This window comes from Lemur catta, chromosome 10 (genome assembly GCF_020740605.2).
Source record: "Lemur catta isolate mLemCat1 chromosome 10, mLemCat1.pri, whole genome shotgun sequence".
In the NCBI taxonomy this organism is placed as follows: domain Eukaryota; kingdom Metazoa; phylum Chordata; class Mammalia; order Primates; family Lemuridae; genus Lemur; species Lemur catta.
In genome coordinates, this window is record NC_059137.1 from 1,872,003 (window position 1) to 1,893,761 (window position 21,759).

The 21,759-nt window shown below is 62.1% G+C and overlaps 1 protein-coding gene across 4 annotated transcripts; it reads right to left on the reverse strand.

Moving 5' to 3' along the window:
• Positions 1-1,271: 1,271 nt before the first annotated feature.
• SNAPC4 (small nuclear RNA activating complex polypeptide 4) lies at positions 1,272-21,376 on the reverse strand. Of its 4 annotated transcripts, XM_045563121.1 has the most exons (25): positions 21,307-21,337; positions 20,644-20,767; positions 19,304-19,442; positions 18,284-18,330; positions 16,871-17,038; positions 16,567-16,692; positions 15,994-16,072; positions 15,447-15,528; positions 14,191-14,295; positions 14,038-14,110; positions 13,482-13,646; positions 13,073-13,220; positions 12,658-12,764; positions 12,410-12,534; positions 10,082-10,176; positions 8,655-8,734; positions 7,857-8,357; positions 6,999-7,082; positions 6,612-6,858; positions 6,157-6,227; positions 5,591-5,665; positions 4,860-4,887; positions 2,813-4,341; positions 1,799-1,934; positions 1,272-1,513 (listed from the first exon to the last, which is right to left on the reverse strand). In XM_045563121.1, the coding sequence occupies exons 3-24, from the start codon at positions 19,431-19,433 to the stop codon at positions 1,806-1,808; spliced, it is 4,194 nt and encodes a 1,397-aa protein (XP_045419077.1). In that variant the 5' UTR covers positions 19,434-19,442; positions 20,644-20,767; positions 21,307-21,337; the 3' UTR covers positions 1,272-1,513; positions 1,799-1,805. The 4 variants fall into 4 exon arrangements, with proteins under 4 accessions (XP_045419077.1, XP_045419078.1, XP_045419076.1 ...); XM_045563122.1 differs by lacking the exon at positions 20,644-20,767 and having other exon boundaries at positions 21,307-21,376; XM_045563120.1 differs by lacking the exon at positions 21,307-21,337 and having other exon boundaries at positions 20,644-21,264.
• Between the last annotated feature and the right edge of the window lie 383 nt (positions 21,377-21,759).

Sequence of the window (21,759 nt, forward strand, 5' to 3'; positions counted from 1 at the left end):
GCAGGCAGGCCCAGGAGGCCGCTGCAGGCTCCGGGGGCCGTGGGCATGGGCCACCACCCAGCCTGACGCGCCCACCACGGCATCTTCCTCGCTGGGCGTCCCCACTTTGCACCTCCCTCTTTACCGGGCCCCCTGGGGGGACTGGGAGGCCACTTCCGGGACCCCGAGCCAGTTTCAGAAGGGCTGTTGGTGGCAGGGCACGTTCGTGGACAAGGGCTGCAGAGTCCTCCGTGGACGGCAGGCTCCAGCACGCCTCCGGCAGCCAGAGCCTCGCTCCGATGCAGTCTCGGAACCCCAGGCCTTGCCTCACCCGGCAGGCAGAGCCGGTTAACCGAGCTGCCGCCCGGCAGCTGCAAGAAGGGGCGGCTGGGCAGGAAGGGCAGGAAGCTGGCGCAGAGCTCACCTGACCGCTCCCTCCCGTCGGCCTGTGGCCCTCAGCCCTCGCCCGTCCCTGCTGCTGGGCTCTGCAGGAGGACAGCCCGACACCACGCAGGGAGGAGTGGCCCTGGGGTCCCGCTGCCGTGTGGCACCCGGGCGGTGAGCCCTCCGACAGTTTTCCCGTTTGTGAAAGGAACATAACGGTGTCTTCCTTGTGGTGTGTGTCCTTAATAGTGAGTAAAAATGCCACGTTCTCCGACCGTATTAGAATTAAGCTAGAAGTCAGTAACAGATATCTGGAAAATTCCCAAATATTTGGAAATTAAATAACAAACCTTAGTTGCCGACAGGTCCGCGAAGTTGTGCGAAAGCCAGGAATGTGCTCCCAGGGCGCTGGCGCGAGGTGGGACGTGCCGTCTGCAGGGCTCGGGGCAGCCGGTTGCCCACGGCGGTTACTGTGAGACGAAGCTCATGAGTGAGCCGAGGGCCCAGGGGCATCGTCACCACAGAGGGACGCAGGACACGCAGTGGGACAGAGCTGCAGCCAGGACCTGCTCTCGTGCCAGAGATGCCCGTGCAAGAGGGAGGGAGCCACCGCCATGACTGTGGGCAGCCAGGCGGCCGTTGGGGTCAGCCTGGGTGGCACGAGGGCTGGCAGCCGCCTGGAGAGGGCACAGGCTCTGCCTGAAGGCCGGAGGCACGATGCCATCCATGAGGGCCAAAACCTGCTCCTCTGTCCCCTCCCCAGTGCCCTTGTGCGAGCTGAGGCTCAGGGTCGTGGGCACAACCCTGGGCACAGGAGACTGCCAGGACCCCAGTGGCTGGCCCAGCCGTGCCAGGAGGAAGCTCCCTGTACATGCTCAGTATCTCAAGGCAACAAAACCACAAGAGCCTTTTTAATTAAAAAATAGAACTTTATTCCTTCAAATGCTCAGGTTTCCACTTGGGGAGCAGCTAAGCCCGTGATGACATGGTCCACTGGGGGCCTCCCTTGCCCCCTGCACACAGAGGTCTGTCCCGGGCAGCAGCTCCCCTGGCCTCCGGCACTTTCTCCTGCGGGGCGGCGGTGGCTGCTGGGGCAGGCGGGGGCCCTGCCTCTCCTCAGCTGCAGCTGTGGCTTTTGGGGTGTCCTGTCCTGGAGCACAAACACTCTGGTGGGGCCCCAGGCACACCCAGCCAGACCCCATGGGCAGTGCTGTGAGGGACAGGGACCAAGGCTGGCACTGTGCCAACTGTCCACCTGCTGGACCACCTGTCCCTGTCTCTGATGGCCTGGGAGGCAGGGCCATGCTTGGGCACAGGAGCCCAAGGATGGGCTGCACGGGGGGCAACTGGACGGTCCCAGGCAGCCCTCGCAGCCCCTGTCCCCTCCCGCGTGTGCTTTCTCCTGGCTGTGGGGGTGGCCCCCACTCCCCCTCACCTGCTGCTCACAGCAGCCGCCTGCGCTTCCGGGCGTGCCGGGAGTGCCGCGTCCTGAGCACGTCCAGGTCGGTGTCCAGGTCGGCAGAGGTCTCCAGGCAGGAGGGGGCGGAGCCCTCACCAGGGCCCGGGGTTCGCTGCAACACAAAACCCAGGCAGGGACACGTGTGACCCCCAGCCATGGCGGGCGGGAATCCGGCGTGGGGAGCAAGGGCTCTGAGGGGGTCCCGCATGGGACAGGGCGCCAGCTGCCCCAGGCCCCCCAGACGACGCGTGGCTCTGGCCTCCTGCCCCGAAGGGAGGACGGTGAGGTCCCGGGCAGGGCTGGGGGCTGCACACGGGTGTGGGCACGGGAGCTCTCCCGGCTGACTGGGGCGCAGCCCCACTCCCCGGGGCGGTGCGTCAGCCCAAGATTCCCGGGCTCGAGGCAGCGGCCTTGGGAAGGGAGGCAGAGCTGCCCCCCGTGTGCCCGGGGCGGGAAGGAGCTGCTCTGGGGCTTCCCAGGGAAAGGCCGGCGCTGCCCCCAGGCTGCTGCAAGTGGCAGCAGGGGAAGGGGCCTTGCTGGGGGCTCCCTGGGTGCAGCTGTGGGGGACCCAGGGACAGTCCCACACGCTTTCCACGTCAGGGTTCTCGTTAGGAAATAAGTGGTTTTACGCACAGAGCTGAGAACACTCTCCCCACGTGCAGTCAGGGAGGCGACACCCGGGGGACCCTGTGCCCCCAGACATGCTGGGAAAGACGCAGCTGCTGCCCTACGCGGATGGCCCACGTGTGTGGCGCATGGCCTGGGCCAGCAGCCCCGCGTCCCCACACTGCCCCAAAGGGGAGGCGACTTCTGCACAGACGCCACAGGCGGGGGGGCTCGGTGCCCACTTCCTCGTCCCAGGGAACCCAGCTGCCCGCGACTTCTGCCTGTCCCTCCGCTGCTGTGGGCAGGCCACACTCGCTGGGGCGGGTGAGGGTACCACCGGGGCCACCTTGGGGAAGCGGGGCTGTGGCTGGAAGCCCACCGTACCTGGTCGGGGCTGCTGGCCGCCGTGAGCTCCGGCTCGTCCAGGCCCTCGTCCTCACACTCTGAGCCCACGCCTGTGGCTGCCGAGAGGGTGGTGGGGACGCCACGGGGGGGCAGGGTGGCCAGGAGCGCGGGGATGGCGAAGGCAGCCAGGAACCGTGCCTTCAACAGGAGGTAGGCAGGGTTGTCTCGGAGCTGCCCCCGCACCAGCCCCAGAGCGGCCTGCAGGGCTCCGGCCCGGGACTCGGCCTGGCCCCCGGCTGCCCTGCTGTCCACCAGGGAAGTGGCCTTGTGCTCCAAGGCCTTCTTGTGGAGCAGGAGACCAGACAGTGCCCGCAGGCTGCACAGGGCAGGGGGCTGGTAGGGCAGCCTGCTCCCCAGGGGGGGCACACACCCCCCGCCCTGCCCCCGCAGCCACTCCAGAGTGGCCGCCTCACTCTCCTGGGAGAGCAGGCCCAGGTCCAGGGAACCTTTCTCATGCCCAGGCGGAGGCCCTCTGGGCTCCTGTGTTCCTGAGGGGGGCCCTGGTGTCCCTCCTGGATCACTGCCCGGGCCAGCATCACTGCAGGCAGGCAGCCGGCTGGGCCACAGGGGCTCCGCCTCCAGGTGGTCGGGCTGGGGAGACGTGCTGGCCACACAGGCCACCCCACCGTCCACTTCTGCAGGGCCTCGTGACGGGGGGGGTGTGGGAGGGGTCGAGGGGCTTGTCTTGGGGGAAGGGTCTGCTCCCACGTCCACGCTGGCCTGGAGCTGCCAAGGGCAGCTCAGCCCCGGGGCCTGGGGGCCCTGGACTGCCCGAGTCTGAGCCGGGGGAGGCAGCAGAGTGACCGGCAGCCCTGTAGGGTCCGGGGTCCCTGCTGGCCTGGGAAGGCCCACCACAGCTGGCACAGACACAGGAAGCAGCCCCTGGGCCGTGAGCACCCAGGTGACAGGGAGAGGGATGTTGGCTGCCACATGTGGCCCACCCCTGTGTGTCAGGCTGAGGGGCTGGGTGGGCAGCTGAGCGGGGCTGGGGGCTGCGGGGAGAAAGGGCAGCGCCTCCGGCAGGCCCTGCTTCCGGGATGTGGCAGGGACCTGAGACTGTCCGAGACTATTTGGGTGGCAGCTCCCGGGGACCTGGCCGGGAGGGGTTCCAGATGCAGCCGCAAGGGGCAGGGTTTGCAGGGTGGAGGGCCCCTCGTCCTTGGCTGAAGTGCCAGCCTCCTGCCAGGAGGCAGAAGTGCCCGGACTAGCCACCGTGTTTGAGGCCACGGGACCTGAAGCAGGGGGTCCGTGGGGGGCCGGCGGCAGAGTGGGCTGGAGGATCACAGGCGAGGGGAGCAGCAGGCGGGGCGCGAGCACCGTGGGGCCCTGGGCGGCCTTCCTGGCACGGGCCTCCCGCAGCCGCTTCTCCCGAAGCAGTTCCGACACGGTCTTGGGTTTGGGCCGAGGGCCACACGGAGTGGGCGGGGGCACCGGGGCTGGGGCACACTCTGCCTGGCGGCTGGCATTCTTTGCAGCTTTCTGAGCTGTCACGTTGGGGAAGAGGCAGCCTGCAGGGAAGAGAGACCCCATAACTGAGTGTCTGTGCTGGGCAGCAGTTGGAACGTGGACACCAGGGCCTGCCCTGACCTCAGGGTACCCAAGCCCCAACACCCCGGTCACAGCCTGGGCAGTGGAGGTTCCAGCCAGCCCAGCCCCTAAATCTTGAACATCTTGGAGACCGGGACCGTGGGGAGGGCACTGCTGCTCCCCACTGCTCGCCCGAGAAAGCTTCGTCCCCTCGGGAGCCCGGGCCCTGCCTGACTCTGCTGGCTGGGGTGTGGGCACACTGGTGGGTGCCAGGACGGCCCTCGCTCAGGGCGGCCCCTCTCGTGCACCTGGGCTGGGGAAGCCGCAGGGCCAGCAGGGGCAGCTGGGAGCACCAAACCCACCCAGCCAGGCTCTCATCCCTGTGGCGGGGAGTATAATGAGACCCTGTCAGCAGGGGCACGGGTCACCAGAGGCCGTGGTTCAGAGCCAGCGGCAGGTTGGGACTGCCCTACCGAATCGCGGACAGAAGCAGCAGTACCTGGGGTGCTCGGGGCTCTCGGAGGCTCCTGAAAGAGGAGAGGAGAGTCAGCACCTCGAGTTCCTCCGTGTGCTCAGGCCACTTCCCACCACCCAGACCACCGGTCGCCACCACCCCTGCAGGGGGACAAGGACCCAAGTGCCGGAGCTGGCTCCCCACACGCCCCTGCCGGAGCTCAGCGGCCTCAGGCCTCCCTCCTGCCGCAGCTCCCGCCATGGGCGCCCCGGGAAGCGCTCACTCTGGGGCTGGGGCGGCACAGGGTTTACAGGAGAAGGCAAGGGGCTGAGGGCCCTGAGGCCCGGGGGGCATCACAGAGCTGCGTCTGGTCCTCAAACAACAACACCATTTTGTCGTCCCCCACCCCAGGTGACAGGGCTCTGGGGCGAGGCTTCTTGCCAGCTGAGCTTACGCAAGTTAGGTTTCTGAGGCAGAAAGGCAAGAACCAGGCACCTGCAGCAGACAGCACCCGGTGGCTGACCTCTGCCCGGGGTGGCCATGGGGAGACAGGCTGGGCAGGTGGGCCGCCTCAGTATCGGTCTCACCTGCACCCACCTTGGACTCCCCCAGAACCTCTCAGGGCCGCAGGCCCCCATGTGGGCTGTGTAGACACTCCCTGGGGGCCCCCTCCCTCCTGTGGCCCCACCACACCAGGGAGGGCGGTGCTCACCCTCACTTCTCGCCCCAAGTGCCACTACCTGCACGGGACGCGGACAGGGGTCCTGAGTGCCCACCTGGAGCAGCCTGGGTGTCTGGACCTTCCTCTCTCGGACGACCTCCATGCAGCCAGCAGTATCGATCTGGAACAGCTGAGGGGCATGGGGGTAGTAGAACCTCCCACCCCGGTGCCCCCAGACCCCACAGGGCGGGACACTGGAGGGCAGCCCTGGGCGCAGCTGCTCTCAAGAGACCCCGCGCCGCAGAGGCCTTGGCGGGCACCTCGGGAACCTGCATGGCTGTGCCAGCCTCCCCCGAACCCTCGGTCTTCCCGTCCTGACTCGCACGCGGACCTCGGGCCTACTCCCACCGTGTCCTGGACGTCACGCCCCCACTCTTTCATTTACACCCGGTCTCTGGCCCCTGTCACCCTTCCCAGGACACCGTTTAACCCGATGGTGGCAGTGAATGCTCAACAGCCAGCAGCTGGTTCCACGCTAATTTGCCAACAGCCGTAAGCTCAGGAAGAAAGCTCTCCAGAATCGAGAACTTTAGACTTGGCCGTACAGGAGTGACCCTGCTGCGAACTTCCAGGCTTCACACCTCACAGGCACAAGGAAGCCACCCTTGCCTAGGTGCTCACCTGGATGAACAGCGTGAACACTGGGGTGCTGGCCAGGCGGGCGTGCCGCAGCTGCTTCCCGAGGCTGTCGGCTGGGGACAAGGGCACACGTACAAAGTGGCTCCAGCCACCACGCCCCTCTCCAGGAGGCCCGAGGGCCCTCAGGACTGGGCGCCAGGCAGGGGGGGAGAAACCGCAGAACCGGCAGCACACGCCCACCACTGGCAAAGGGCGGGGCCCAAAGAACCTCAAATCCAGCCACCCCGTGCTCGGCCGGGAAGAGCAGCCAGGGTCCTGACTGGCCATCACCGAAGCCTTGGGGACAGGTGCTCCAACCCGCACCAAGGAACCTGGCCCATCCTAGAGAGCTCCCAGCTGAGGCCACTCCCCTGACTCACCCCCGTGTGCTGAGCAGGATGCATTGCCTGGCGCCACCCCCCGACCCCCGAGGCACCCAAGGGAGCCCTGGGCAGTACCTCGGGTCTGCGCCACAGGTCTCCGGGGAGTTGGCATGCAGGGCACAATGACATCGCCCACCCAAGGGGTCACAGCCAGTAGGAGCCTGCGGTCTAGGAGCCTCTGGTGCAGAGCATGTCTCCAGCGCCGCCGTCCATTCTGGAAGGTTCTGTGCCATAGCTGCCGCACATGGGACTGGGCCACGCTGTCACCAGAGCTGGCCCCCAGGGGTGTGCTGGGCAGGGGCGGCTGCTTTAGCTTCTCCTTCTGCAGGGAGGAGAAGGCACATGGGCCTCCCCGCCAGGCCCCGCTCCCCGCTCCCCGCTCCCTTCAGTGCCTGGGGGAGGAACGCTCGCACCAGGGGGGGACGTGCAGGCTCGGGCAGGGAGGGGCGCGGGGTGCCTCACCAGCGAGCGGCTGCGCGCGGCCGTGTTGGTCCTGAGCACCCTCAGCACGGTCTCCAGGGGCACCTTCAGCAGCCGGCTTCCGTCCTGACAGAGGAACGGGGTGAAGCCGAGTGTGTGGGAGCCTCCAGCATGGGGCCTGCCGTGGACATCTCCTCGCCCAGCCTCCGGAGCACAGTGTGTGCCATGTGGCAGTGCCACCGTGGGAGGCGTGTGGCCCTCAGGCAGGGCCTCCCCCAGAGGTGAGAGGATGGCAGCCCCAGGACACTAGCAGCGGTCCCCCTGCCCCGGGCCAGGCCCTCAGGCTGATAGCAGGCCTCTCTCCAGTCAAGGTTCCCAGCAGGCCCTGTGGCACGTGCACTCTGCCCAGCCGCCTCAGGGTCTGCAGTCCCCCCAGCAACTCCCAGGAAAGACCAGCCTGGTCAACCAGACGGCTGCTCGGGACCCAGCCAGACGGCACCTGTGCCCACGGCCTCAACACCCCGCGCTCGACCAGGACAGGCGGACGTGCAACTGTCGCAGGCAGAGCCCAGCAGGCGCGCAGGGCCCCTTCACAGGGAGGCCCTCCTCCTCCCTCCTCCTCTGCCCCTCCCCACCGCCCGGCTCGGGGATGAAATGTTCCAGAAGTGCCTCCAAGTCCAAGCGCTCACTCAGCCAACCTGGGGAAACGGAGGCTGCCAGCCTCAACGGAGAAGGCTGCTGCCGAGGGGACAGGTCTCCCAAACCAGCCAGACGCAGGACATTCTGATGAGCAATGAGGGGGTTTCTCTCTACGCCTGGGGACACCATACTGTTCCCTGAGCACCAGCCCTGGTGACCACTTCCTCCCCGTACTATTCTGGGGCACATTCTGGGGCCTACCTCGAGGGCCAGCTCCTCTGAGCTCGCCAGGAGTCTGTCCGCGGAGCGCGAGTCCTGGACACGCGGCGGGGCGGTGCTGTGGGTGCCAGGGGGGCCCTGCGCCGGGCTCAGCTCCTCGCGGGGGGCCGGCGTGGTGGCAGCTTCCTCTCTGCCGCCTTGGGCAGCACTGGACCCCCTGGGAGGGCCGAGGGAGGCAGCGGGGCATCCTGGCCGGCCTCCTGCCCCTCCTCTCTGCGCCTGGCTGGCGCTCTGTCTGGCAGGAACCCACAGATCCATGTCCGGCACCACATACTGCGGGGACAGCAGCACTTTGCCACCCTCTTGCACCTGCTCCAGTTCCACCTCCGACTCCTCACTGCTGCTGCTGCTGCTGCTGCTGCTGCCGCCGCCGCTGCTGCTGCCACCACTGCTGCTGGTGTCTCCACTGCTGCTGCTGGAGCTGGAGCTCCATCGAACACCGCGACGCAGCCTCCGCCGCCGCCTCTGCAGACCCTGCCTCTTCTGAGGGGCGGAGAGGGCCGGGTGGAGGCCTCAGCCACGCAGGTTCACTGACAAGGACAGCAGGCCAGCCGCCTTCCAGGGAGAGGCTGAGCAGGGACACCTCTGGGGGTGGGCGGCAGCTGTGCCGAGGAGGGTCTCCCTCTGCCCTTGACTGCCCGGAAGAAGAAGGGCCAGAAACCACACGTCCCTGCTTCCTCCCACTCCCCCGACCCCCTTATTCTGCCCAGTGGGCCCCACAGGTGATGGGACCTTCCGTCTGCCTGCAGGTGAAGCTCTAAGAACAAACGAATGCCTCACCCCAATCATAACTTTCCACTTGCTCAGACACTGGGAGCCTGACCGATGGGGTAGTTCAGAAGCAATTTTTGCCCAGTGACCTGCAAAAGCAAAACCACATGGAGACTGCTTCATACAACAGTCTCTGACAGCACAAGGTCATCAGCTCAGAGGAAGAGTCTGCTCCCAGGAGGGTGTGGTGTTCTCTGGAAGATTCGCTCTGGCCCCTGCGCACCACATGCTGCCCAGCTAGAAGCTGGGTTAGATACGCCGCTGCCCCTGCAACTGTGGCCCGAGTCTCCGTGGGTGCTCAGCCCCTCAGGAGAGTTCTGGCAAATGCACCACCAGAAGAAAAAATCACCCCATCTTGCATAACGCGGCCCTTGCGCATCTGCGGCACCCGGGCTTCCCTGCCAGACATTGCTGATGACCTGTGTTCTCTTTCAGACAGCGCTGGCAGGAGGGTGGCAGCCATCGCGTGTATGGGACAGCTGCCTTAATGCTCTGCATGTCCCGGAGCCTGGAAACTCCACAGCTGGGATGTATTCTAAGGAGGTGTCATAAATATGAGCAAAGATTTAGCCCTAAAACACTCAGCTCGTTCCAGGCCCACAGCAAAAGATGGGCACAGAAGGATGGCTGAGTGACCTCGTGCCACCAAGAAACATGGCGCAGCCACAGGCAGAGCAGCAGCAGGACAGGGTGTGCACAGACGGGACGCTCAGCCTGACAGCACGGCTTGTGACACGCGGTCAGGTAAACAGTGGTCAGTTGTAAACGAGTCAATTTTTTTTTTTTTTTTTTGAGACAGAGTCTTGCTCTGGTGCCCAGGCTACAGTGCCATGGCATCAGCCTAGCTCACAGCAACCTCAAACTCCTGGGCTCAAGCAATCCTCCTGCCTCAGCCTCCAGAGTAGCTGGGACGACAGGCATGGGCGACCATGCCCGGCTAATTTTTTCTATATAATTTTAGTTGTCCAGCTAATTTCTTTCTATTTTTTTTTTTTAGTAGAGATGGGGTCTCGCTCTTGCTCAGGCTGGTCTCGAACTCCTGAGCTCAAACGATCCTCCCACCTCGGCCTCCCAGAGTGCTAGGATTACAGGCATGAGCCACCGCGCCCAGCCGAGTCAATTTTTTAAAAGCTGCCTTTTCCTAGAAGAGGACAGAGGAAGGGGAGGGGAGGTGTACGCCAGCCAACAGCAGTTATCTCTGGGTGATGCGCTGTTACTTTTCTTTTTTGTACGTCTGCACTTGTAAGTTTTCTATAACAAACTTGCACTAGCTATAGCAAGGGGAAACCGCCATCTGTCAACACGAGGAAGAGTGAGGCGGAGGAGAGCAGTCCACCTGGGGTCAGGCAGACTGGAGCCCCGGATGGTATCTGCAAACCCGCAGGGCGCACGCCAAGCTAGCAGACGCTGGACAACCAAACGTATCAACAACTCACCAACACCGTATTTTTCTATTAATTCAAGTAACTGTTCCTCTTCTTTTAAATTCCAACGTCCCTTTTTCAAGCTGAAATGCAATCTTCTGAGGTATCTGAAAGTGACATGAAAACAAGGGGACATTTTAGATGCTGAGACACTTCCCACTGCTATCCTGACTTCTACAACGGTTTCTTAGATATGTCACAAAAATCACTAGCAATGAAAGAAAAATATAAACTGGACTTCATCAAGATGTAAACCTTTGGTGTTTCAAAGGAAACCATCAAAAAAGTAGAAAGAAAACACACAGGCTAGGCTGGTCAGAAGACAGAGTTATCTCACTGTTCAGCCAGTTACAGACTGAACTTCTGGTTCTACGACCTTACCCCTTCTCACTTCTGCACTTGACTAGTCTCAAAAAAAAAGGAAAAAAGAGAACACACAGCCTGGTCCCCGGCCATGCCACCCTGCACACTCCGATCTCGCCTATCTCGGGGGCTTAGCCGGGTCGGGCTGGTTAGTACTTGCAGGGGAGAAAACCCAGACCAGGAGAGAATGTGTGCAGAACACACATCTGATAAGGGACTTGGGTCTGAAATCTGTAAAGAACTGGTAAGCCAATAAAAAAAACGAGCAGAGGACTTGAATAAACATTTTTCCAAAGAAAAGTATACACAAATGGCAAACAAGCCCATGAAAAGATGTTTAACATCCTTAGTCACTAGGAAAATGCAAATAAAAATCACCATGATTCCACTTCACAGCTGCTAGGATGGCTGTTGTCACAAAGAACAAGTATCTCGAGAATGTGGAAAACTAGAATCCCCATGTGTTGCTAGTGGGAACACAAAGTGGTTCCCACTTGGGAAACCTGTCTAACACGGAGCTGCCACTGCACCTGGCAGCTCCACTCCTGGGCTGTACCTGAGAGAAACGAACATGTCTGTCCACGTAAAAAAGGGTACATGGACATTCATGTTTCCAGAGTTCACCCATGTTGTACCAGAATGTGCAGAAATACAGTATTTACTAGAATTTCATTTTTTAAGGCTGAATAATATTCCATTGTACGGAAAGACAACATTGTATTCATTCATCTGTCAACAGACACTGGGGTTGTTTCCCTATTTCGGCTGCTGTGAATGACGCTGTACAAGTGCGTTTGGGTTCCTGCATTCACTTCCTTTGGGTTTTACAGTTACCAATTATCGTGGGTATCAGGCCATGTTTAACTTCTTGAGGAACCAGCCCACTGTCTTCCACAGCGGCTGCGCCATTTTACATCCCCACCAAAATGTACACATGTTCCAGTTTCTCCACATCCTCACCCACATGTGTTACTTTTCATTTTGTTTTTTGAGATAGGGTCTCGCTCTCTTGCCCAGGCTGGAGTGCAGTGGCGTCATTAATAGCTCACTGCAACCTCAAACTCCTGGGCTCAGGCGATCCTCCTGCCTCAGCCTCCCGAGTAGCTGGGACTACAGGTGTGCAGCACCATGCCGTGTTAATTTTTTTAAAAAAAAGTTTTTTAGAGATGGGGTCTCGCTATGTTGCCCAGGTTGGTTTCAAACTCCTGGACTCAAGAGATCCTCTCACCTCAGCCTTCAAAAGTGCTAGTATTACAGGTGTTAGCCACAACGCCTGCCCCCCACCCCCACTTTTTAATAGGTATCATCCCAATCTGTGTGTGGTCTTGACTTGCACTTCATGACGGCTAACGATGCTGAGCATCTTTCATGTGCTTTTTGGGCATCTGTATGTGTTCTTTGCAGAAGTGTCTGTTCAAGTACTTTGCCCACTTTTGAACTGAGCTGTTTTTGCTGTTGAATAGGGCTTCTTTCTGGGGTGATCAAAAGGTTTTAAAACTGTGGTGATGGCTGTACAGCTCAGTGGATACACTGACAACCACTGAACTGTGTACTATGTGAATGGGCTGTATGCTACGTGAGTTTATCTCAATAAAGCTGCTTTCAGAAAAGACAAGCAAGACCGGAGGGAGGCGCGGCTGCCTGCCCACGGACTGTGCCCATCAGTGATCTGAGAGAATTTAGACACCACGGGTCAGGAAAGCTGCTGACCAGGACGCCCTGTCTCTGGTGGAACCTGGGTCTTGTTCCTGGCAAACAAGGGACATAAATATAATACAAAAGTCTGGCTTGGAAAATTAGCTCACCCTGCTTCCCCAGTGAGTCAACTGTGGCACACAGACCCCCGTGGGCCACACCCTCTTCCTACAACAGCAACTCACTCCCAGCCACTGTCGCCCGGCCTGCCTGCGGCCTGGATAAGAGCAAACCTCACACGCACCCCAGCGAGCCCCTCCCTCCCGGCGCTGCGCAACTCACCGATCTCGGCACTGGGCATCGCTCCTACCTGGCACCTCTTCCCGGATTTTAAACCAATCCTGCTCCCCATATTTGGCAACCGCTTGAAGCAACTTCTGCAGGAAGGACGAGCACAAATGGCCTCTCTGCAGGCACAGTTCCCCGTCCTGAACTCAGTCACAGAAGGGAACCTCAGGGGCGTAGCAGCCACTGCAGACAGCTAGGTTAGATTCCCCGAGGACAGTTTTCTTCGGGTCCCACAAACTTACAGCATCTTCCTCTGGGGCCCAGAACCCCTTTTTCAGGTTGGGATCCAAGCTCTTGGTCCAACGATAGATGAGCTGCATGGAGTCTCTCCCCTCCATGTAGTAGACAACTGGGGGAGAAGGGCCGCGTGGGTGCCAAGGCTCCTGCCCTCCACTCAGGGGGCACTAGGGACAGGGGGGCCTCCTGGGGGCCAAGACACCCACTTCCCAGATGGGTCGCACAGCAAAGAGTCGCTCTGAACCCCAAGAACCCAACTGTGGAACACCTGGGACTACAGAACCCCTCGCACTTCCCGCCGCCCCTCCCGACTGCAACGGCGAGCCATCCCACAGGTCTGTGCTTCCACGCGCGGGGCCCCAGGCCTCCAGGGCCCTGTGACAGCCTCAGGGGCCTCTAGGCCGAGCCACGTGACCTCACTTCTGCGGTAGGGGATGTGGCTCCCGACGCGCATCTCCTGCACCAGCTGCGTGAGCATATGGTCCTCCTCCTGCGTCCACTCCCTGCGCCGCAGGGCTGTGTTGTGCCGCTGGAACGTCTGCAGGCACTGGAAGGCGCTGCGGCGGGTCTTCCCAAGGCCCGAACCAAAGCAAAGCAGTGTCACCACGCTTTGCCGAGGCACATCCAGGCCTGGCTCTGAGAGGCTCGGGGACAGGTGGGCCCTGAGCGCCCCACGGTAGCACCCGTCTGTAAGCCTACGCTCTCCTCTCACCAGGGTCCCATGGGCGCGGCGGAGACCACCGGCTCTGCCCCGCCAGGTCCACTATAGGCCCTACACGCACTCAGGTCTCTCGGGCCCCCTGGGCTCGGATTGCGTCCTGGTCCTTACCCCCAGCTCCTCTGCCACCTTCTGCCACTCCAGGTGGCCGTGCGAGGCTGCAATGGCCTTCAGTCGTTCCACCTCCTCCCCACTCCACTCCTGCTTGTTGATGCTCGGGTGCTCAGAGTTTTGCCAGAACTTTCGGATCTCTTCCGCACCACGGCCTCCTTCAAACTGCACGACAGAGAAACTCAGCCTTGCGGGGCTGCTGACCCTAGAGGCCCCCAGACGAAGCTCCAGGCCAAGCTCTCGCTCCCTGCCAGCCGGTGGCCTCCACAGCTGGAAGTAACGGGAACCTCCACCCAGCTCACTGGGCCTTGTGCTGCCAAAAGTACACATTTGCAAAGCCAGGAGCCTTCAAGACCATCCACCGCAGGAGAGAGAGATGTGCCCATCAACAGCGGAGGGCCCACGAAGCCACTCACTGCTCTTGGCTGCTGGACGCACACTTGACCAGAAGGGTCGCGGCGGATCAAGGAGCTGGGAGGGTGCAGCCTTCCTGCCCAGTTCCGACCCACGTCCCATCCCTGCAGGCTGCCTGGGGCTCAGGCCGGCCCCAACTCACGTTAACCTTGGAGATCTTCTCCCAGTCATGGTTGTCCAGCCTGTTTCCCAGCAGAGCCTCTTCTGGGAGCTGGCTGGAGAGAGGGACCAGGGCACTGTGTCACGCCAGCCTACGGGCTCTCCCTGGGGCCCTCCCGGGACGCCCCCATCTTACTTGATATCTTGGATTTCCTTCTCAGCTTCCCGGATCTGCTTGTCCAGGGCCTGCCTCTCCGGCTCACTGGGGACTCTGCTCTGCTTCTGCTGCAAGTACTCAAGCCTGCGAGGCAGAGCGGAGGCGAGGGCTGGGACGGTGGTGCGTACTCTGCAGGCCTGGGGCCCTGCTTCTCTGGGGCTGCACTGCGCAGGGCTGCTCACTCCGCTCAACTCAGTGGTGCAGAACTGCAACTCGGTTTGAATTCTGAGCCCGCCTTATCCTCCCTGCCTCAGTCTCCTCCCCCATAACGGACGCAGGAGCACTCACCTCTCTTGCTGTCAGCAGGGTCAGAACGGCGGCAGCACGTTTGCTGACGCAGGTGGTGATTACCTGCTCCTCCCCCCACGTCAGAGCCCAGCCCACACCCCTCCCGAGCGTCAGCGTCCCAGCCCCCGCCCTGTGCAGACACCCCAACTTGTGCCCAGCAATGGGGCCAGCAGCTGCTTCGTAAGCCTACAGTTGCCGGTACAGTAAACAGCCACTTCCTACAACAGGCCGGGGGGAACCCAGCTCTCTCACAGCCTGAGGAAGGACCCGCTGTCACTGCTGCAAATCCTGACCGTGCACATCAAGCCGTGAGGTGCACGTGAGCCCCTGGGACCCCCCTGGCCTGGCCACAGGCCTCTCAGTGCCCAGAGAGGCTGTCTGACCCCAGCTGCTTCCACCCTGAAGGCACCACCTCTGGCTCCAGCACTCGTGGCACTGCACAGGAGCATGTGGGGACCCTGCTGTGCTGTCCAGGCCCTGCTGCCCGCCCCCCGGGGGCCGAGTCTCCTGGTGCCCAGCTCTGGGCGGCGCCTGTGTCTACTGTGTCTCTCACTGCAGTCTTCCAGACCCCCATGTCCTCTGTGGAGTATTTACAAAAAGGCAGCACCCCGTGATGCATCTTGGTCACCTGATGTCACCCCATCAGCAAACACATTAAGTGGGTTTCATGGACGGTTCCCATTTTTACAGGGGGAAACTGAGGCCCAGAGAGAAGAAGCTACCTGAGCCACACAGCTCAATGCAGCTGTGCAGCCTGGCCCTGCGCTCCCGCTTGGCCATGATGCTGGCCGCCGCCTTCGGGGGAAGGGGCATGAAAGCTCAGGAACCGGCCTCTCCCAGCGGCAGGGAGGGAGCGTGGCTAAGCTGCACCTGTGCCGAGCCCACGCTGGCCAGCTGCGACCCTCCTGCGGCAGGGGACGGCTGTCCTCTCATATGTTGTGACTTACTTCAGTAACTTGGGCTGCAGCAGACGCTGCAGGCGGTCGCTCACCACAGACTTTCTGAGCAAGGCTTTTTCCCAGTGTTTCCCTGAGGAGAGATGACCATGACGTCATCGGAGGGTCTGGCGTGTCCCCAGGAAGCACGTCATTCACTGCACCCTTTCCACAACCCAGGCGCCACTGTTGGCTCCCACTTCCCGAGCAGGAGACGGATGCTTAAAGGATGAGGGAGGGAGTTACTGTCTGATGCCCTCTGGGCGCCACCACCTCCCGGAGAAACACGGCCCCACCTGAAGCCTGGCACAAGCTCCTGGCAGGGAGAGACCAGAGTGTGGGGTGGTGACCCCAGCCTGCCCCCAGTGACCGGCATCCTCGAAAGGACGCTGCTCAACTGGAAAAGGCTGGGGGTCAAGTGGCCAGTCCCAGTGGTCAAGGCCAGGTGCCCAGGAGGTCCCAGCAGGAGAGTCTGAGAACCACAGCACAGCCCTGAGAGGAGGAGGCCTCCTGTGTCCCAGAGCTCACTGGACGCCGAGGGCCTGGCCTGGGCTCTTACACTTGGTCACGAGCAGCTCTTCGAAGGCCTTGATCCCCTGGGCAGCCTTCTCCCGCGTCTCCTCGTTGGCAGGAGGCCCCTGTCAGAGCACATGGCAGCACGACGTGAATATACCTGTGTGCTCACCTGAAGGGCCCCAAACGTTCCTCCCGGATCCACACCAGGACGCAGGGCCCCTTCCCCGCAGCCTCCTGGTGGGCGAGGGCAGACACTGGACCTCGGGCTCCAGAGCTGCTGCCCCGTGGGTGGCTGTGGGGCTCGACCCAGCCGGCACGCGCAGTGTGGGCCCAGCGACTCCACGAAGGTCGATGAGGTCGGGGCCACTGTGGGAAACACTGGGGTCCACATGCTGAGGCCCTGCTGACCATCACGGTGCCACTGCGCAGGGAGACGTGCCCCAGGTGGCCCACCTGAAGGAGAGGTCAACTCACCCACCCGGGGAGGGAGGCCTTGACTTTCACCAGGGATGAGACAGAGTTCTGAGGTTGCAGAGTGTTACCCTGAAGCCCCCAAGGGAATTCACAACCACCCAGCAGACTGTGGGGACAAGAGCTTCCTCCCTCAGCCACTCACCACTCCGGTGACCTTGTCCTTGAAGTACGGCTTCATGAAGTGCCCTATGTACACGTTCAGGGGCAGGCTCTTGCTGTCTTTCACCTTGGGGCCTTTGGGCCCGGCCAGATCCCACATGATCTCCTCCTGTGACAGACACAAGGGCCCATCTGTGGGCAGGGCAGCAGTGACACCCTCTGCAGAAGGGGACCCCTGGGTGGAAGTGAGGCAGGCAACTGGGGAGCCCTGGTCCTGGGAGCCTGGCTGTGAGGGCTCCTGGGGTCGGGAGGTGTCGGCACGAGGAGGGGCCGTCACCCCATCCTACCTGCTGCTCCCGGTTCTGGGCCAGCAGCAGGCTGACCTCTGCCAGCTTCTCACGGATGACCTCCTGGTAGACCATGTTCAGCTGCAGGCAGGTCTCTGGGTCTTCAGGGAGGGTTCTGTCCTTGGCGTCATCCTCATCATTGCTGGCTTCACCCCACCTTTCTTCTTCCTGGTTGTGAGGCAGAAACTGCCTGTGAGCATAGGGGACACACAGATGTTCTGCCACCCCCCGGGCCCCAGCCTGAGCCCACACACCAGTCACTGGGCCCCTGGAACACTCAGGCAGCTCTGGCTTAAGACCACCCAAATGTGGAACCAAGAAATGACCCTGATGGGGGCAGTAGCACACTCGCGTCTGGGGTGGTGCCTGTCCCTCCCAGAGTCGAGCGTGTGCGTTTCCTCATCCGCAGTGTGAGGGTAGGTGGGGTCGGTGTAGGAAACAAGCAGCTTTCAATCACTGCAACAAACGTTTCTGCACGGCCCGAGCGCCATGAGCCTGCGCCGCCACTGCCAGCGAGCCGTGTTGCCACGATCTCGCTCGCGCAGCAAGATCACGGGCCAGCCACAGCTCCAGACGGCCACCCAAGCCAGGGCAGTCAAGGTGCCCATCTGGAGGCGATGAGTCCAAAGCCACGGAGCTAGGTCAGTCCACAACAGGGGCCGCTCTGAACCTGACTTGGTGGGAAAATAAGCAAAAGGCAGCCAACAGTAACCGGCACACCCCAGCAGCTGCCAGGTGCTCTCATATGTTAACTGACTTGTGCTGCGACTGTCCCCATGGCGCTGGGGGACAGAGGCACAGAGAGAAGAGCTGTGAGGGGCAGGGCCCAGGCACACACCTTGCTGCCTTCTGCATGAAATAAACTCTTATGAGAGGCGTGCATGTCAATATGGGCTCAGGAAAAACCCAAGAGACTGTTAATAGCAGTTATTTCTGGAGACAATTTTAATATCAACAATAAATCCCCTGTGGCATCTCTTTTTCTTTTCTTTTCTTTTTTTTTTTTTGAGGCAGACTCTCACTCTGTTGCCCGGGCTAGTGCCGTGGCGTCAGCCTAGCTCACAGCAACCTCAAACTCCTGGGCTCAGGCAATCCTCCTGCCTCAGCCTCCCGAGTAGCTGGGACTACAGGCATGCGCCACCATGCCCAGCTAATTTTTCTACATATATTTTTAGCTCTCTGTATAATTTCTTTCTATGTTTAGTAGAGACGGGGTCTTGCTCTTGCTCAGGCTGGTCTCGAACTCCTGAGCTCAAACGATCCGCCCACCTCGGCCTCCCAGAGTGCTAGGATTACAGGTGTGACCACCGCACCCGGCTGGCATCTCTTTTTCTGTAACACCCCCTCCCGGGCTACTCTGGAAGGTGGCGGCAGGTCTGACCCAGGACATAGCCAGGTCAGGCCAGCAGTTACCAAGATCGGGGGATCAGCGGCGTCCAGCCCCTCACCAGGCAGCAAGTCTGTGGGAAACAAAAGCACACCGTGTTGGTGACCAAAGACGGGAAGGGCACGTGGCGCGGCCACCGCGGCTTCCTGGGCAGTGCAGATGGGGGAGGGGCTGAGGGCCCCCGGCTGCCAGGTGACGGGAGCCTCAGAGTGAGACTTGCGGTGAACAGACCCTTCCCTGCTCCCTGACGGTGCAAGGCGCACACCTGACCAAGGCAGGTCAGACAGAGAGGATGCCGGCATAGCACGAGGGGCCTACACACAGGGGACAGAGCTCCAGCGTTCACTGGGCTACGCGTGCTGTCTTCCACCAGAGGGACGACAGGGAGGGCTTTGCAGCACCCGGCTCCATCCTGAGGGAGCTCAGCCAGTGAGCGGGAGGGCACAGATGCGGAGCCCCCTGCCCACAGAAGACGAGACAGAAGGTCACCCCAGGGCCGGCCCTGGGCCCGGGGAGAGGTGGGCAGCTGTGGGCGGGTCTCTAGCCAGGGAAGCACCAGTCCGGGTTGGGGGAGGCTCAGGGAGTGCATGGGGACAGACAGCATGGGCCTCCACAGAAGGGTCCCTGTAGGAGGGGTCGCCTGAGCCCAGCACGAGATTCCGGGGGTGTGAGTAGTGGTGACTGTGCAGACTGGCCCGCGGGCTGAGTCCTGGGCCCACCCCTCCCAGAAGGGCACACTGCAGAAGCCCAGCATGCTCACCCTGCGGGCCCCTAGAGCCCTAGGCTAGATGGCAGGACCCCTCCTCCCTGCCCCTTTCCAGGCAGCAGAGGCAGGGCGCTGCGCGCAGCCAGCGGGTCCAGACCATGACAAGGGGGCGCTGTTACGGGCCCTCTGGCTGGGGAACAGGCAGAGCCCAGTGTTGGCAGAAACAGGGCTGAGGCCAAGCAGCATCAGCACATCTTACTTCACGTGGCCAAACAGATCCAAGCACCGACACAGATGGTCTTGGCCACGTTCCAAGGAGGCCAGGTGCGCAGGGGCTCACCTGCTTCAGAATCTGAATCGAGACTTGATTCGGAGACCTCCGCGTGGATACTTGAGGAGCTGGGGTCCAAAATCCTTTCTAGCTCCTTGATCTCCTGTGTTATTTTCTCCCTTTCAGCATCTATATCCATGACTTCTGCCTGCCTCCAAAATACAAGATGAGATGCTGGAAACCAAGAGTGTCCCAGAATCTCGTTCTCCTTCAGACACACACGCCTGCAGAGGACGGCAGAGGCCTGCTCCAAAGCAGGTACCCAAATCTCAAGGGAGATTCGGACTCAGGCCCAGCCCTGGGCTGCACCCTTGCACCCCCCTGCACCCCACAAACACCTGCTCTGCACTCTGCCAGGTGCCAAACCCCGTGAATGTCTCTTGCCTGCTCTGAGGCCCCCACCACATAGGTGGAGCAGATGGACACCAATATGGCCCAACTGCCTGGTCTCTGCTCCCACACCCACGGCACAGGGGAGCTGGTCACCCAGTGCAGAAAGTGCAAGGTACAGGGGCAAAGTCCCTAGAGGACAAGGACGAGGCCCATGGCCCCTGTGAAATCTAAACCTACGACCTCAGCTTCAGGTGCATCCTGCTCTCCATGGCACAGAGCTGGACCCACAGAAGACATCTGAAAAATGTCCACTGAAACACAGACTGACCAGCTGAGAGTCACTAACTGCACTGGGAAGTGAGCTGCCCGCAGGCAAAGCTTTCTGTCTGTTTTTGCTGTACCGCCAGCAGCCAGAGCAGCACCTGGCACGGGGCAGTGTCTGACTCAACAAGCAGAAGCAGACATGAAGCTTTTTTCTTAGCAACAGTGGTCGGGGAAGTCTGAAGGGGGAAGGAGGCTGGGGAGAGAGAAGGGTGGGAGAACAAGGCATTAGCAGAGAAGATTCCAAAGACACACAAGCACAGGCCCAGGAGGAACAAAGAGAAGCATCGTCCCCTGCTCTTGGCATGAGCTCTCCCTGCTGGAGACTCTGGCGGAGCCTCCTGCGACTGGAACGGAACAAAAGCACCCACCAATGAGCACTCGTCGGCGGCCCCAGCAGCCCATGCCCCTCATTCCTGCGCTGGATGCACCGTTTATACTTGAATTGTTTCTAACCCAGCAAACCAAACCCAGCTAAAAGCCAGCGACATCTGCAGAACTAGTAGCAACCCCTGCCAGGGTCAAAGCTGCCATTTCCGCCAGGCAGGGCAGGGAGGGAATGTTTTCTTCTGGAAGCCTAGCCTTGAAGGAAAAGGCAACTTGCGTTTTGAAGACAAATTCATTTTCACTTCCCTCCTCCACCCCCTCCCGTGTTGCTCCCAAGTGATGAACGGCAGGAAGGAGGTCAGACTCACCGTTCAAGTCCTGAGCCTTCTGCCTGCAGCCCTCCCTGCCAGCGGGTGTTCCGAGGGGCTGCCCAGCGTGGTGGGCAGAGGACACTCCAGCCCCAGATCCTGAGACCCGGCCCAGGCCTCACGGCTGGCCCCAGTGAACCCAAGGAAGCCGTCAGCACGGGGCAGGGGTGTTACAGGCGCTGGCCTGGGACACAAACCCGGCCCAAGCCCCGTTCTGCCTCTCGCTAGCTGTGGGGCCTCCTCCGAGCCTCAGCTGCCGCGTCTCTAAAATGGGGCGAGGAGTCGCCTGCACAATCCCCGAAACGCACTTAGCGCGGGGCCTGGCGCACGCGGGCGCCCTATAGCCGGGGCCCCGCGGACAGTGAGGACCGCGGGACGAGAGGGCGGCTGTCTCGGCGGAACCTCCGGGAGTCGCGGCCTGCGCCCCTGCGCCGCCTCCTGCAGCCCGTTCCCGGCCGAGGGTCCCTCCGGGCCAGAATCCCCGCGGGGTTGGGCCTCCGGGTCTCCCCAGCCCGGCAGGATCGCGACCACGCCGGGCCTCAGTTTCCCTGTCTTTGGGAGCTGCCCCGCCCCCACCCCGGGCCTCAGCCGTCCGCTCCTCGGGACCGCGCCCCGTGGCTCCCGGCCCCGCCCAGCACCTCACCTGCCCGCCGAGGCCCTCACCTGCGCGTGCGGCCAGCGCCGTCGCCCGGGCGACCGCAGACACGACGCTTCCGGCGGCCGCGGGACTGGAACGCCACGCACAGGAAGTCCCGCCTCCTGAGGCGCAGGGCTCGCCGGGACGCCGCTGCGGCCCGCGGGGACCATAGAGAGGCGAGCTGCTCGGTGCTGCCCTCGCGCGGCCGCCCTGGGGACCACCTCCTGCGTCCCGGGCAGGAGACCGGCTGGGAGCGGGGCAGGCACCCAGCTACTGCCAGGCTCGGCCCGCCTGGTCGCCCGGTCACGATCCGGCTCCCACGAAGCCCGGCGAGGCAGGGAGGTTTGGGCGAGTTCTCGCCGGCTGTGTGACCTTCGGCAGCCCCCGGCCTCTGGGTGCCTGTTTCATCTTGTCGATTGCACCTTGGAGTTTGGTCGGGCAACCAACGCGAAAGCGCCCAAAGTGCTCACTAGTGCCCC

What these genes read in the sequence shown, in the direction of transcription:
- SNAPC4 (XM_045563122.1), bottom strand. Translation starts at nt 19,433, where the DNA reads ATGGATATAGATGCTGAAAGGGAGAAAATAACACAGGAGATCAAGGAG. An exon ending in CCACATCCCCTACCGCAGAA is followed by an intron (nt 12,765 to 13,072) that starts GTGAGGTCACGT and finishes CTTCTCCCCCAG; the next exon opens with TTGTCTACTACATGGAGGGG. An exon ending in TGTTCACGCTGTTCATCCAG is followed by an intron (nt 5,666 to 6,156) that starts GTGAGCACCTAG and finishes CATGCCCCTCAG; the next exon opens with CTGTTCCAGATCGATACTGC.